Raw genomic sequence first — 16,587 nt, forward strand, 5'->3', positions numbered from 1 at the left:
ACTTTCCACAGCAGATGTGTTGCTACATTGCCTATTATGTTGCCTATTAAATAGCCTTTTTCAATGGCCCATTATTTTCCTCAATAAAAACACTCACTGGAGCTTGCATACTCCTGCACTTCAGAAAGCATATTGAAGGAACGATGAAATCCCCTGTATAAAATGAAACATTTGATGTGTTAAACACGAACCAGACGGGTTTAGGCTACTTGACGGGGCTTCATGGCAGGTGTGGAGTGGGCCAATTCTGTTTTATAACTGCCACTCTCCTCAGAAAGTCTGCCAGGGAACAAGCCCCCTGCCAGTCGCCTGCCTCTCGCATGCCCTCGGATTACTGAAAGGTCGCGCCCATTACGGAGTTATTGAAAGGCAAAATCATGGCAGAAATCGTTAAGGGACCTACCTTTATACTTTACTTGAAATGTCACTTCTATTCTATTCTATTCCATTCTATTCTAGTTTCCCAATTTAAAAAGTCTCTCATAACATAAGAAACTGATACGTGATCTCAAACCTCGTTGGCTGTCTGAATTCTGAATTCTGACATTTTGAAAAAGACCTTCCAACCAATACAGTCCACGTCAATCAATTACCAAGAGGGCCACGTTCATCTAGCCTCCAGTAATATGACTGTTTACCCCTTTGCTTGCGGCTCTGTGAAATACAAGCCTCTTGTATTGTCTCTTTCGGGCTTGTGACATATTGTCTTAATGTGACAGAAAGCCAGGATGAAATGTGGCATTTTGGAAAGGTCAGTTCATGGCCGTCTCAGAATTCGTCTCCCATCATGACGGTGACAGTTGTCATATGGATGTTGGCATGTGCAGTCATCCTATAACTTGGAGAAAAAATCCTATGGGACCATCTAAGGATGATGACTTCTTCTTTTCTTGTGACATACTTAATTAAAATTAGTAGCTTTTAAAGTAATTTTCTGTTATTTTTCGTGACTTTTTTTAGTAAGAGTATGTTAACACTTGTTTTTTCTTTTTTACAATTCACAATTATTATAAAAACTTTGAGTGAAGTGATATATATATACTAATATATATATATATATATATATATATATATATATATATATATATATATATTTTTTTTTTTTTTTTTTTTTTTTTTTTTTTTTGAAGAGACCCCCCCCCCCCCCCACATGATTGTAAAGCACTTTGGGTTTACATTAATACACAAAGTGCTATATAAATCATTCTATTTTTTTTATGTTGTAAATTAACTGTTCTCATGAATTGTTTCATGCTTTCCACATATGTTAAGGAGTACATTGAAAATAAGAAATTACAAAAACTCATGGCTCATGAAAATTCAGCTTTGCCATCACAAGAATAACTGAAATTAAGTATTTTAAATTATAAAAGTTATTTTAAATTGTAATTATATTTAACAGTATTAATGGTAGTGTAAATATAATTCAAGTTTAAAACAAACAGTATGGGGGGGGGGGGGGTATTTATCAAATCTTTAGCAATATAGTCTAGATATAGATTATACAACACAAAATAACAGAATTACAGAATTAATATAACTTTTTTTCCCACTTTGATTTATGCAGCTACACATTGGTTTATGTTTAAGTTTTTCCATGTATATTAATAAAGGCAGTGTATCCATGTTAAGGTATAACATTATCATTTTGGAATTTCTCTGAAATTCCCCCGATGAGAGTCCCTCCAGCAGGAGGAGGGGGAAAAGACGTGCTTGTCCCAGAATCAAATTTAAATTCCTCTTATCATCTTGTTATTTGCCAACGTTATCGGTGCAGGTAATGTGGTTATAAATTCAATTTCAGCCATGGGATTTCATTGTTTACTGATGCTGGTTGCCTTTAGGCAGAGATGCAAGCAGTTAGTACTTGTCACTGAATTTATTTGAGCTGCACTGTAGATGAAATTTAAAAGAGAGGGGACTCACAGGGGGCCGACTGTTAAGGGCATGGCTCCAGGTGACGTTTACATGCAGATCCATAGTTTATTCGCATCTATTTGCTTTCATTTGGCCACTTGTTAGCCTGTGATGGCCTCACTTCGAGACAGGTATTGCTAGTTTATATCTCTGCAGTCATGTTGATAAGCTTCTTTTAAGTGACACATCTGCCTGGACTGATTTTTATCATGTATAGAATTCTCTTTAATGCTCATTGTTGGTTTATAATAATAAAGCATGTCTTTTTTGTCTGCCCCCTCTCTCCCCTGTCTCCAGGTAAAGTGAAGACCTTGTATGACACTCAGACGCCCATGTGTCCGATCTGTCATGCTGTGCTGCGGCCAGGAGAGCTGCAGGAACACATGGAGCAGGAGATGGAGCGACTGATGCAGCAGCAAAATAGGTACATCCTCAACACACCATTGACAGCAGTCATTTTATATATATATATATATATATATAAATATATATGTATATATTTTAGGGCTAGGCAAGTTACGTGCTATTATCATGTTAACACATTAATTAATTAATGGCGACAATTATTTTATCACACATTAAATCAGTTTTATTATTATCAATATTTTGAATGTTCGTTGCTCATTTGCTTCTACATACAAACCCGCGATAGTGCAAGTCTCTGCTCAGAAGGTGTTTGTTACAATGTTATGATCAAAACTCTGGACTGGACTCGCAGACAAATCATGGGATTAATCACAAGTGTAATTGTTGCATAGCACAAATATATATATATAATTTATATATATTAGTACAGACCAAAAGTTTGGACACACCTTCTCATTCGAAGAGTATAAAAATTGTAGATTCACACTGAAGGCATCAAAACTATGAATTAACACGTGGAATTATATATGGAATTATATACATAACAAAAAAGTGTGAAACAACTGAAAATATGTCATATTCTAGGTTCTTCAAAGTAGCCACCTTTTGCTTTGATTACTGCTTTGCACACTCTTGGCATTCTCTTGATGAGCTTCAAGAGGTAGTCACCTGAAATGGTCTTCCAACAGTCTTGAAGGAGTTCCCCGAGAGATGCTTAGCACTTGTTGGCCCTTTTGCCTTCTGTCTGCGGTCCAGCTCACCCCTAAACCATCTCGATTGGGTTCAGGTCCGGTGACTGTGGAGGCCAGGTCATCTGGCGCAGCACCCCATCACTCTCCTTCTTGGTCAAATAGCCCATCGAAAAATAAATTAAAAAATCTTTAAAAAAATAATTATAATATAATATAAAATCCCAGTGTTGTCCCAACTTTTGTGTATCTTGAATGTATTTTGTTGCCATAATTAAAAATGAAAATTCAAACAATAACTTTATGTAAACCACGTAGAAAGAAACGAATACATATAGGAATATGTTGATATCTAATATTTAATTATTTCAATTAAGAAAAAAAAAACTACACTATAAAATAATATAATATCTAAATGTTGTCCCCCTCAAAAAATTACTTATTTATTTAATTTGCTTGGTTACTATAGTTGTTAACCATATAGAAATAAATCCTCCCAGTCATTAATTCTTCAAACGGCTTGGTTGCGGGGATGCTGAAGCGTAATGTAAATGCAATAATTAATTGTATTATTTATTATTTTTATCAATACTAGTTTTATTTAACATTTAAATAAATAAATCCCAGTGCTATCTGCTATCACACTCTTTTCCCCCTCATTTTTCACCTGCAATTCTCATGGAGATGACAGAATGAAACCTGTCATGTTCCTCTGTAATAAACAAGATACAATCCATATAATGACTGAGACAATCAATAATCTATCAACCTCCCTCAGCTTCGCTCATGTCTTTTGTTTTTTCCATCCATCCAGCTCAATCTGAGATAATCAGCCGATCAGTCGAGAGTTGATTTGATTTTTTTGAACTGCCTCAGTCTCTTTGTGTCGGCCGGAGCATGTAGACCGTAAAGTGCCGCTGACAGTCAGCATGCTCTTCTGTCACTCTTATTCAAATCTCATCCAGGCTCATGAAAATGCATCGCTGCCCATAGTAAAGAGATCAAAACTGGAGACAAGAGCAGGAGAGATGGAGGAAGGGCAGAATTAAAGCAGATTGAGCCAATGAATACGTACACACACATGCAAATGCACACAATTTCCCAGTAGCCTGTCCCTTCCAAAGGCACATTAAATGCTTCCAGGTCTTGATGGCATATTTATCTACAGCCTCCGGGCATGTGCACCATGCTTCCACCCTTCTCCCTGTCTCCTCCATCATTGCAACATCACAAATTACAAGCTGTTACATTGTTCCTGACATTTCACAGCCAGTCAAGCTCAAGGCAGTCCCTGTGAAAATCATAGCAAGCTAATAATGCGTTTCCTCAACGTTTGCTATCAGCATCAGACGAGGCAGGGCGGCACATTAGCCACTCTGAACACATGAAAGATTTCTCCAATAAAGAAATTATAGCCATAATCTGCTTAGTGACAGAGCTGTGGACAGTAATTGTGTCAAATTGAACTCAGCCCCAGGGTGTGTTAGAGCCTTCATGCTGTACAGGACCTGAGTGGAGACAGCTATTTTGTATACACTATTTTTATTTGACTGTGAAGGAGATGTTGTTTGAGAACAATATGCAAACTGATCCTTCGTTTCCGAGCATTTTTGCATATTCTGCTTCTGAGTTTTGTATTTAATGGGATTGTGGTGAAGAAATATGTGTTAATAACACTCTCTCCTTTTTACAGTCAGGGTCCTGCTCAAAAGGAGTGTTTCGCTGCTGGGCCACCTAAGGTACGGACTCTCCAATGTACTTCACAACACTTGTTATATACAATTTATTTATGTCTACAGGCAATAATAACCGCTCTACCTCTCTCAGTCTCTGTTCTCTATGCATATAAAGAGAGAGGGTTCCTCCTCCGCCTCATCTCCTCGTCCTGCTGATGAGGCAGTGCACTCCGACAGGTACCAGGTGAGCACGAAATGCATGTTATATACATCTAACTTCATTAGCTTGCACTTCTTTTGAAGAGCATATTGAAATTTAATCAGGTAAAGGTAGAATCAAACAAATTAAAGTGGACTTTTCCCCTTCCTGATCTACATGTCAATCAAAAGTTTAAGACAGACCTCAGTGTAGTGCTGCCATCTATTGGACTTTAATTGAATTCAAAATAGTATTAATGTTCTAAAAATGTTACATTATAATTTTAATCTACTTACAAAACTTGAAATTCACTGTAGCATTTATAAAGACTGCTGTCATGCTTTCAATGTGGAACTAACCACATTTCGACAGACCTTCTCAAACCTTGTAAACGGTAACTTAAACAATACTCACACTCTTTTTGCTACTATTGAGACACTGTCAAACTCCCTAAGTCAGATTCCTCTCTGACAGCAAATGCAATTTGTTTTCTTTCATCTTTTCTGAGAAGATCAATAATATCAGAAAGGCGATTAACATCCTCAAGTTATGCAGAGGTCAGATAGATTCAACCGCAATTTCAAAAATAAGTTACTGTCTGTTTTTGAAACAATTGATAGCAAAATTTTGGAAGAAATAGTGCAGCACCCTAAATTGTCAACCTGCTATCTTGACACACTTCCCACATCTTTTTTCAAAAGTGTACGTAACTTTTTAGATGCAGATCTCTTAGAAGTGGTGAACACCTCACTACTTTCTGGGAAATTCCAAACTCCCTGAAAACTGCAGTTGTTAAGCCCCTTCTGAAAAAGGGCAATCTTGATAACACCATATTGAACAACTATAGACCAATATCAAATCTTCCTTTTATAGGCAAGATTACTGAAAAGGTAGTTTTTAATCAGCTGAACAACTACTTTAACTCAAATTGATACCTGGACAATTTTCGATCTGGTTTCTGACCACATCACAGCACAGAGACTGTGCTCATTAAGATAATAAATTATATTCGCTTTCATTTTTATTTTGGCAAAATATCAGTCCTGTTACTACTAGATCTTAGTGCTGCATTTGATACTGTTGATCATAACATACTTGTTATGGGCTTTCTGGGATGGTACTCAAATAGTTCAGGTCATACTTAGAAGGGAGAGGTTATTATGTGAGTATAGGTAGCGTAAGTCTAAGTGGACATCCATGACATGCGGAGCCCCACAAGGCTCAATTCTTGCACCACTCTTGTTTAGCCTGTATATGCTCCCACTAAGTCAAATAACGAGAAGGAACCAAATTGCCTGTGTATCTTTCTCTCATTCACTTTTAACACTGCACAGCTATGCTGATTAATACCCAGATTTACCTAGCCTTATCGCCAAATGACTACAGCCCCACTGACTCCCTTTGCCAATGTATTGATGAAATTAATAGTTGGATGTGCCAGAACTTTCTTCAGTTAAACAAGAAGAAAACTAAAGTCATTGCATTTGGAAACATAGATGAAGTTCTCAAAGTGTTGAATCTAGGGGTCAAACAACTAAAAATCAAGTCAAGAATTTTGGTGTGATTCTGCAGACAGACCTTAGTGTCAGTATTCATGCCAAAGCAGTAACTAAATCAGCATACTAACATGGCAATAGTTAGATGTTTTGTTTCCAGTCAAGACTCTGAGAAACTTGTTCATATCACATCAGTCCTCAGGTCCTTACACTGACTTCCAGTTACATTTAGGATTGATTTTAAAGTACTTTAACTTGTTTATAAACCACTCAATGGCCTACCTAAATACATTGCAGATATGCTCACTGAATATAAATCTAACAGACCACTCAGATCATGAGGATCGAGTCAGTTAGAAATACCACGGGTTCACACAAAACAAGGAGAGTCCGCTTTTAGCTATAATGCTGCCCGCAGTTGGAACCAGTTTCCAGAAGAGATCAGATGTACTAAAATATTAGCCACATTTAAATCCAGACTCAAAACTCATACGTGTAGCTTTGCATTTATTGAATTAGCATTGTGCTACGTCTGAACTGATTGTACTGTTTTTTATATATAATAGTTTTCTTTTTTTTTACTGATTTAAATTAATTTTAAACCAATTTTTAAACCATTTTAAACGGTTTAAAATTCCTTTTTATTATTTTACTTTATGTAAAGCACTTCAAATTACCATTGTGTATGTATTGTGCTTTATAAATAAACTTGCATTGGCTTGCCATGCCTTACTTTCTAAATACTGCTGATAAAATTTTCTGACATATTATATAATTTATACAACATAAAACCTAAAATGCATATATTTATTCTAAACATTATTTATGATCACTTGATATTTTAAGTTGTTTCAGTTTTAGTGCAATGTCTGTATAAGTCAAATATATAATTTTTTTATTTACTATATACCTGAATTGTTGTTTATAACCCATTTTCCACAATATGACATTTGTGAAATTGGATATTCTGTGAGAACAAATGTTGTATAATGGCTTAAAGGCTTATCCTTTAAAATAAAATGTTGGGTGTAATGTTTTATGAGATTATGGATTTTGAACCTTCCTTTTTTGTTTTGTTTTTCATCAGACATTTTTGCGAGTACGAGCAAACAGGCAAACAAGACTCAATGGTACGTTGTCAATGACTTTCAGTATCTCAAAATGCTCTCACTGTATTAAGTTTTTTTTTTATACAAGTTCCATAACAAGACATTCTTTGAAAATGACATACAGTTATTATTACAAATTGTCCTCAGACAGCACTGGTACACTTTGAATCACACTTCTAACACAGTTTGAACATTCACAATTAAAGCACCACCCCTGACCTTTGACCTAGCACCCTCACGAGCAGAGCAGATTATTGACCTTTAACCTTTTTATATGTTAACAGTTAAGGAGCTCTGCTGGTGCAGGTGCTACGCCAAACAGAAAGTGAAATCTGTTCATGTTTGGCCTGACTGTGGATTCCCACATTTATCTTCTTGCCCACTGTCTGGTAAGCTGTTCTCCACGCACTGCACATGACGGCGGATTCACTACCAACTCGTTATAATTTTATTTACATCAAGTTTTGCATTTAGTAAAATTAGGTATGTGAAGAACTTTATCTAGAATGCCAATCAGAACTGAATTAAATTCATCTTAAAGGAGAAAATGACTTTAGAAACATCTTCTACAAATGTAGAATGAGATGATGAAAATTATATAGTATTTAATGTAATATTATGTCCTTGACACAGTTATACAGAGAGTATTGAATCTCTGTACTGTGAAATATTGATACTCTATCATGTAGAATTTTCGATAATTTATCAGGACTGTTAATTTTTATGTTATTTCATTAACATCTAAAAAAGGTGCACTGGACAATTGGTCACAGCTAATTGATCAGATTTTCTCTCTAATTAATGATCCCCTCTCTGTTATGCTCATCTTCATTGTGATTGTAACAGCCTCAGCTCTGTTTCTACTGTCTTCTTTGACTATATTATGAGCTGAGGCTCCTAAAGATTAATGTCCCTTAACATCATTAGCAGCTCAGCAAAACAGAGATTTTAATGGAGTGGTGGATACCGTTCCACAATGCTGAATTTGACTTCTTCTCTCTGTGTGTGTGTATTTGAGAGAAGATGCAAAGAATTCTGTAAATCTTGTATTTGTCTTTATTTTATAATCAGATAAACAGATCAGTCCAATTCCCTTGCCATTTATTTATCTTTTGTAGTCCATAGAGGCCTTTCTGTCTTATCAGTTTATGACAGTTTGAGATCGTATATATTTCCATCATAAAACTGCCACTGGAGAAAAATCAAATCAAAAAATGTATTTATGCTTAATATTTTTAGATAACATAACATGAAAGTGTCAAGAATCAGTAAAAAAATCAGCTGTTTTGTTGTTGTTTTTTCATAGTTTGTTTTATTTTACAGCACGCATTGGGAAACTTAAAAGACGGAAAGCAGAGGAAGACCAGGTATGATGAAAATGCAGCTTATTTCTCATTGTGCATGTGTTCATTCAAAACAATGAACCTTCCTTCCCCTGAAGTCTGTATCTTCTCTAGATTTGCTTTCACTGACAGATCACAGACTGTTTGTCTGTACTTGACATAAGACCTGTTCTGCTAAGTCAGTCATATGATGCACAGCATAAGACAGGTAGATGTGGCCAGAAGGATCAGACATAATATTTTCTGTTTCTTTCAGTTGTGATCTAATGCCGAGAGGTATTCAGGGCAGGTAGCAGATGAAAGCTTTGTCTCGAGGCTGGTGGAGACATTTCCACCAGAGATACTGATATGTGTGTGTTTTCTACAGAGAGACGGCGTGTGTGTTGTTGAAGATGGCTCTGTGCTGTCAGCTGGGAGGGAGTTTGAATGGGCCGAACAGAGAAGAATACAGATGGTTTCTGTTCTCAGAGGCTTCAGAGGTACAAAACACAAACAAACAGTTTACAGTAATTCAAATACATTCCAAATACTCAAATACATCCTTATAAATCAATCCATGTTTATAAGGAGTCAGATTGGAGTCAGGTATCAGATTAGAAAGGCAAATATATATAAAAAAAGAAAAAAAACTACAATAAAAAAGCAACTTAACTTGATGAAATCAGTTGCTAACATACCAAAACTGTCTACAGAGGAGTACCTAGTCCAATTATGCAGTGAGACAAGCTCAGGGGAAAAAAAAGACAATAAATAATGCAGTACTGAAATGTATTAATAGAAAAACAGTGCAAATAAAAACAGATCATTTTATCCGATCTCCATGTGCTACACTGGAAAAAAAAGTGTAGTTTTACTTTGAAACTATTTTCTCTCAGAAGTAATGGCAAGTGAAGCAATGAATTAAATCTTTTAAGTAGAAATAGACTATTACATTTTTACAAGAAAACACTATGTCTCCAATAGTCTCCAATAATCTATGGAAAATATTTTTTACAGTGTATATATTTTTATGTAAACTAGTATGCATCATGCTAAATAGAATAATAATCTGTTAAAATTGAATGCAAACATCAAGTCTATATGTAGAGTTAATGCCAATGCAGTGTTTCCATATTGGTTACCTATGTGGTTCAGTGAGCGCCTATGTAAGCAGCAAGGCAGCTCACTTAGTTTTGCAAGAGCTTGTGTTTGTGATTAGTTCAAAACAGACACGTGAGGTAATGGGAGTGGTGTTAACCTCTTGAGAAGGAGATTACTGTAAAATCACTTAGACAGGGGTCAAAAACAGACTCCGAGCCAATCACAAAGGACTCAAAGGTCATTTAGATCCTTGTGTCCTTAAAAACACTTTTAATTTTATTAGCACTTTGCAGTTCATCAGTAGGGCGCATTTGTATCTCAACATATTTGTGAATATGATACTCTATTCCTTTTGTCTGTTTTTTGTCTTTTAATCAATTCTCATATCAAATCTCTAAGGTTTGGTGAGCAGCTCACTGAAAGAACATCAGGACAGCGATGCAGATCTGGATGTGGACGGTGATGATACTTTGGAATATGGAAAAGCACAGTACCCTTATTTTTTGCTGTCAGTCAGCACAGTTTATGGCACAGCAAGGACATGCAGTGATCTTTTTTTTTTTTTTTTTTTTTTTTTTTTTTTTTTTGAAAGCATTTTTGATAAATGTTTCCTTAGCAAATGATCTCAGATACACAGAGGCGGATGTGATTCCCTGTTCAGGAAATGAACCCAGAGATGCTGAGGAGAGGCAGGCGTTAAGAGGAGCTGTTTTAAAGTATGCACACACACAAAGAGTATATTATTAGTTTTTCTTTGCTACATTAATAATACTTATTCCTTTTTATTTATTTTTTTCCTTTAAAAGTGGCGACACAACCAGCAGGTCATCTCCAGAGCAAACCAAGTTGGCAAACCCAGGTAAGCCAATTTTTTTTAGAGATGTTAATTTAGTAAAAGATCTTTAATGTAGTTGGCTTATACACACCCACATGGAAAAAACCTATATAAACATATAATATAGGAAAACGGCCAATTTTATATATATCACATATATTAAAAACCTATATCAAAACCTATATTGAAACATATATGTACGTACATATATGCACACATATATATGAACATACGTTTGATAGGGTGTCCGAGATTTTTATTTTTTCCTCTTTTTTTTTTTGGCGAACAAATTTTTTAGCGGATAGGCATTTTCGTCCACACGGATCTGGCGTTTTGGAAGAGTGAAACCGATGTTTTGAAACCGGGTCCCAGAGTGGATATATTTGAAAATGCCACCTTTGCGTTTCGTCTGGACGGCGAATCCGTACATTTTCTGAAAATATGGCGTCATCAGCCCACGTCTCGCCCCTAGTCAAACACCACTACATCACGTAACAGCAACAAAAACATGAACAAACACTGAACCCTAACATTAACACGGATTAATAAATGTATTGTTCCATTTTCGCTTGTGTACCAAGTGCAAGGTTTATCAGCAAATCCATGTCTTCTTCTTCTTCTTTTTTTTAAATTGGCGGTTGGCAAACAACTTTTAAGTGTGCATTACCGCCAGCTTCTGAAATGGAGTGTGGATAAATCCATGTCTTCTTCTCCGTTTTAAGTGTATCTCTGTGGCAGAATTACAGCACCACATGCTGGTCTGGCATGTATACTACATCGGCTTCGTGTGGACGCGGATATTTCTTGAGATGAGGGAAAAAAATATCGGGGGTCCTTACAGTTCTTACAGTTATGGATAGAAATGTAGCGGAGTAAAGAGTACAATATTTGCCTCTCAAATGTACTTGAGTAAAGTCATGAGTACTCCCCAAAAATGATACTCGAGTAAAGTACAGATCCCTCAAAATTGTACTTAAGTACTGTACTCAAGTAAATGTACTCCGTTACTGTCCGGCTCTGTATATCATGTTAATATATTGCCATAGTTAAATTCCATAACATGACAATTACATGTGATACCAATTTCACATGTTCGCACATACATAAGTTCTTGCATAATTTCTTTTGTTAATTCTTAGTTCTTGCCTTGCCTTGAATAGAAAATATGAGCTAGGCATAATGTATGACAGTCAAAAATGGGATATGAGCTACAAAATGACCAGATCCTGCCATTAGCTATATAGAAGACATATCTTGTATGTATAGGGCTTATATGTGGATATGAAGAAGCAATACAGGAGACCTATATTTCCTGTATATGCACATATATGCACCTCAATTTTGCGTATATGTGGCATATATATATATACACATATATGCAGCATATATGTGCATATACACTGCCTATAGGCTTCATATATGCACATATATCCACATATAGGTTCTTTTCATGTGGGCACACACACACACCCACACCATGTGTATATGTATATACATATATAATACATGTGTTCAAATTATTCACAATGCTGCACTATGTCTGCAGAAACTCCTACTACAAGCAATGGAGAGTTTGACAACAAAATAAGCACAACATCTCCAAGTACCTGCAAGAACAGCGAGTTAGAGATGTAAGTATACCTTAAAGTCAGCATGAAAAGAAAATTCATCCTATTTTCTAAATCTAAGTTATACATCTTATTGTGAACTATTCATTCATGTATGTTTCATTTGTAAATTTTAAATCACAATACAAAGACAGGATATGTCACTACTTCTGTTTTATCATGACTTCAGTGCACGATTTTTAAAAGTGGTTTGTGCATATATTCCAGACACTCTGAGCTGTGATGTCATGTGAGAGATACACAGGTTAATATTCAAGTGCCTCCACCCACTCCCCTCCATCATTCTCCTCTCAACATCCATGTCATTTTCTTGGAACAGATCTCTGCAGGATCATGATACAGAACTTCCTGTTGGGAAATTTTAACTTCTTTCCTAGTGCACTGGGACAGACTTTCAAGCATTACTAATCGTGCAACTGAGGTCAAGTTTGCTCATGGAAGGGACACATGAGGAATTATTTATGGCTGACCCTTTCAATAAGAGCACACGAATCGGTTCTTTCTCAGCGGGGCTACATTTTGCCAAGTTCACTGAAGCGTGTTTGACTTATATTTTGGAGTGAATCATTAATCCGCTTGATTAATCCATCTATCAGTCGCGGTGTGTCATATTGCAGGGAAACTATGAAATACTTTTTCTAAATGTAATTATTCTGAATGTATTATGTGTGAGTGATTTGTATGTATCTGCATGTCCACCCGCAGATAAGACTTTTACCTTTTTCTGTCACACAAATTATATTATATTATATAGGCCTATAGCCCATGGTGCCTCATGATTTTCATATAAAAAAACAATTTTATGTGTGTGTGTTGTGTATGTGTATGTATGTATGTGTATATATATATATAAATATATACATACAATTAAAATAATTTTAAATTTAACACAAGACTTCTGTTTTGCAGCATATTTTTCTACCTGATCCGTCACCACTCTCCAGTAGGTATTTAGCCTGAGGACGGGGGCAGTTATTTCATATTTCCAGCAGACAGCTACAAGAGAAAACCAGCATTCATTATGCTTATATTTGGCGGCTATTACATGAGGCATTTTTGATGGATCACTTAAACCCCCTGCTGTCATAGTTCAATTCCTGAGAGCTGATTAAATGGGGATGCGTTGGCCAGGATGTTCCTACCGGGGATTAGGGGGCTCTGAGCGAGTGTTATTTAATTGTGGTGAAGTGGAAACACTCGAGTGAGGAAGGGTTAGTGAGGCGGGAAGGAGGACCGTTCCTGACAAATGACAGTGTGCTGCGGGGCGCTTGCTGCCCGGCCCTGTGTGGACACGCTAATAAAGCAATTACACTGAGACAATGTTTGCACACTGCGGTGACATGTCTGTCCCTCACCTGCTGTGGGAAAGGCCAATACAAGGGGCAATTTTAAGCTGTTTCTGCCCACACTAAAATTTTGTTGTATTGTATTGTACTTTTATTAGGTTTATTAAGTTTGAAAAATCCCATAGTACCTTTTGTGTCTTTTCGTTGATTATTTAACCAATCACACTTTGCATCAGTTTACTTGCACACAGACCTATGCAGTCAGTGTATGCTCTTCATTTTTACTGTTCAATATGGCAATACAATAGGGATGCTGACTCTCATGTATTACAGTGTTGAATTTGCTTCTGAATGTACCTCATTTAATGATGCAATCTGTCTTCTGATTACCGTTCATGTGTAATTTAGAATTCATAACATGTGGCCTTCAGCGACAAAACCCTCAGCACGCTGTGACTTTCTAATCAATCTCTGATGGATTTGTTCTTTGTTTCGTTTAGCTTACCAGATGACCCCTCCCTCAGTATGCTGGAGGCCCTGAAAACACGCATCAGAGATCTGGAGAAGCAGCTCACACGAGGGGACAGGTTCAAGTGTCTCATCTGCATGGTAAGCTACACCTTGCATATTAATTCAAAACGGACTACAATGAAATTAAAACACATTAATTACTTTTCAAATGTTTGTGGTCAGTAATAGGTTTGTTTAATGTTTTGGAAAGAAGTCTCTCATGCTCACCAAGCTGCATTTATTTAATCAAATAGAGTAAAAACAGTTATATTGTAAAATATTATTCCAATACAAATAACTTTTCTATTGTAATGTTTTGAAATCGCATCCTTCTAAAGAAATCATTGCAACATGCTGATTTGCTGCTCAAGAAACCACTAACTAACGGAAAAATAAATTTTTCTTGTGAACATCATTTTATTGTGTACATATACTTTTTTCAGGACTCCTACACAGTACCTCTGACCTCCATCCAGTGCTGGCATGTCCACTGTGAGGAATGCTGGCTTCGCACCCTGGTGAGATGAACATGTATCATACTATGCTTAAAGAAAGATTTAGCACAGGCGTGTGATTGCAACACGTGAACCCTTTGTTACTATCAGTTGTTATTGACTGTCAAATTATCTTTCTCGCAGGGAGCAAAGAAACTGTGTCCACAGTGCAACACTATCACCTCACCTGGGGACCTGAGACGAGTGTATTTGTGAAAAGTTACGGCTGTCCTGTTATCTGCCTGTTTGCACTCTACACAGACAGATCATTTTAACTGAGGAGTACCTTTCTGGGCTGCTGCAAAACTTAGAGGACATCTTGCCCAACAGAGTCTTTGCCCAAAGGTTCATGTCGGAATGCAACCCAGTTACTGCACATGAAGACCACTGTGTTCATTTCTTAATGAAATGGTAAAGATTTAAAGCATAAATCTGCCGTAATAATATTGTAAGGACAGTAAAAATGTTGTTTCTATGTAAAAAAAAAACCTTGTTTTATAAAATATTGTTAAGTTATTCTCATAGAAAATGTTCTAAAGCAATCGCTCAAATAGTTTTGTGAATGTATACACTGAAGAGTTCTTTTCTAATTTGGATCTAGCAGTGTTAATATTTGAAATCAGAAAGCGGTTAACTTTGAAATCATTCATAAACAGTGTTTTGTGTAGAATGTGCAGAAAAGCAATGAATCGTGTACATTTATTTTCCATGCTTATGTAACTGTAATTTAATAGTGAATGGGATCCTTTAAATATGGTTTAAGATAAATGATCATTTAAGCTGTTACATAGGTGATAGTGTAATTGTTTATATTATGCATTTTTTGTCTCATGATGCCCTTATCCTAAGCATGCGTTAAAAAACTCAAAGACTAAATATGATGCAAAAATACAAAGCCATTCTCACAAGGTTTGCAGATTCAAAAAGTGCTAATTTTATCAAACCGTACACATGCATAAACAAAAATAGTTTTTACTACAAGGTTCAGCAATGAATATTCTAAGTGGAAGTAGTCCCCTGTGTATTTTTCACTTTTTTTTTTTTTTTGCTCTTCTACTTCAATGTAAGATGCTGTGTAGATGGAATTGTCTGCATTCTTGTAATGAATTAATATTTAACCCCTAACACATGATTGGAGGTTATTGTATTGATATGTACTGTACAGCAGAGCTGGACCCTCAGCAGGTGGAATTGATTCTTAATGCAGGATATGGACGATGAGGCTGATCTCTGCTTAACCTTCACTTCTCTCCACTGCCAAGCAGTCTGTTGACACTGAGTTACTATAGGTTACGACATGACATATGACTCAAGGAACTAAGCTCAGAACTAACAGAAAAGGAGCTCAGTTTCCTTTGGTATTTTAGCAATAGTTTTGTTATCGTCTAGACACTCTAGTAAAGTTACTACAGGTAACTGAAAGATCGTGAAGCACTTTTGATAGAACTGAAATAGAATGCAACAAAACCAGCTTTGTTTTATGATGATGCATTTTGTACAGACTCATCTGTTTTTCTTTGACAAAAAAATAAACTAAAGTTGTTGTCTAACAGATGTCATTGTCAGCCTTAAAATGGTTTTCGTTATATACATGAGTCACCACCAAGGCACCAGCATTTGGACATAAATGTGGAGAGGTCTTTTATGCATTTTACAGACATTTTATTCTTTAAATGTATTCCCTGGGAATCAAACCCATGGTGCTGGCAATGCCCACACTTCTATTGTTTGGGATGAGACAGTAGCAGACAAAAAATAACCAGCTCTTTCCTTTCGGTCTATTTATTGCATCTGAAGTATCTTAACACCACCTGGCCAGTTCATTCCAGCCATTCTTAAAGATTCCTTTAATGAATGACCTGATAAAAGGATGTCTAAGGCTGATGTCCTGACATATCTCTAATTAGCAGCAGTATATGGAGACTCGTCTGTGTGAATTTAGGTTAGCGCTGGATTAGC

The 16,587-nt window shown here is 36.2% G+C and overlaps 1 protein-coding gene across 2 annotated transcripts in view; it reads left to right on the forward strand.

Moving 5' to 3' along the window:
* Positions 1-15,115, forward strand: part of rnf220b (ring finger protein 220b) — a 31,924-nt gene extending 16,809 nt beyond the window's left edge. Inside the window, exons 3-16 of one of the 2 annotated variants that reach the window (XM_059503882.1) lie at positions 2,215-2,341; positions 4,666-4,711; positions 4,800-4,892; positions 7,431-7,473; positions 7,737-7,841; positions 8,776-8,819; positions 9,163-9,274; positions 10,275-10,365; positions 10,505-10,591; positions 10,682-10,734; positions 12,257-12,341; positions 14,125-14,233; positions 14,578-14,652; positions 14,773-15,115. In XM_059503882.1, coding sequence (XP_059359865.1) covers positions 2,215-2,341; positions 4,666-4,711; positions 4,800-4,892; positions 7,431-7,473; positions 7,737-7,841; positions 8,776-8,819; positions 9,163-9,274; positions 10,275-10,365; positions 10,505-10,591; positions 10,682-10,734; positions 12,257-12,341; positions 14,125-14,233; positions 14,578-14,652; positions 14,773-14,844 — 1,142 coding nt within the window. In that variant the 3' untranslated portion in view covers positions 14,845-15,115. The remainder of the gene's footprint in view (positions 1-2,214; positions 2,342-4,665; positions 4,712-4,799; positions 4,893-7,430; positions 7,474-7,736; positions 7,842-8,775; positions 8,820-9,162; positions 9,275-10,274; positions 10,366-10,504; positions 10,592-10,681; positions 10,735-12,256; positions 12,342-14,124; positions 14,234-14,577; positions 14,653-14,772) is intronic. The other variant, XM_059503883.1, reaches the window with a different exon arrangement.
* Positions 15,116-16,587: the final 1,472 nt, after the last annotated feature.

This window comes from Carassius carassius, chromosome 21 (assembly GCF_963082965.1).
Source record: "Carassius carassius chromosome 21, fCarCar2.1, whole genome shotgun sequence".
In the NCBI taxonomy this organism is placed as follows: Eukaryota; Metazoa; Chordata; class Actinopteri; order Cypriniformes; family Cyprinidae; genus Carassius; species Carassius carassius.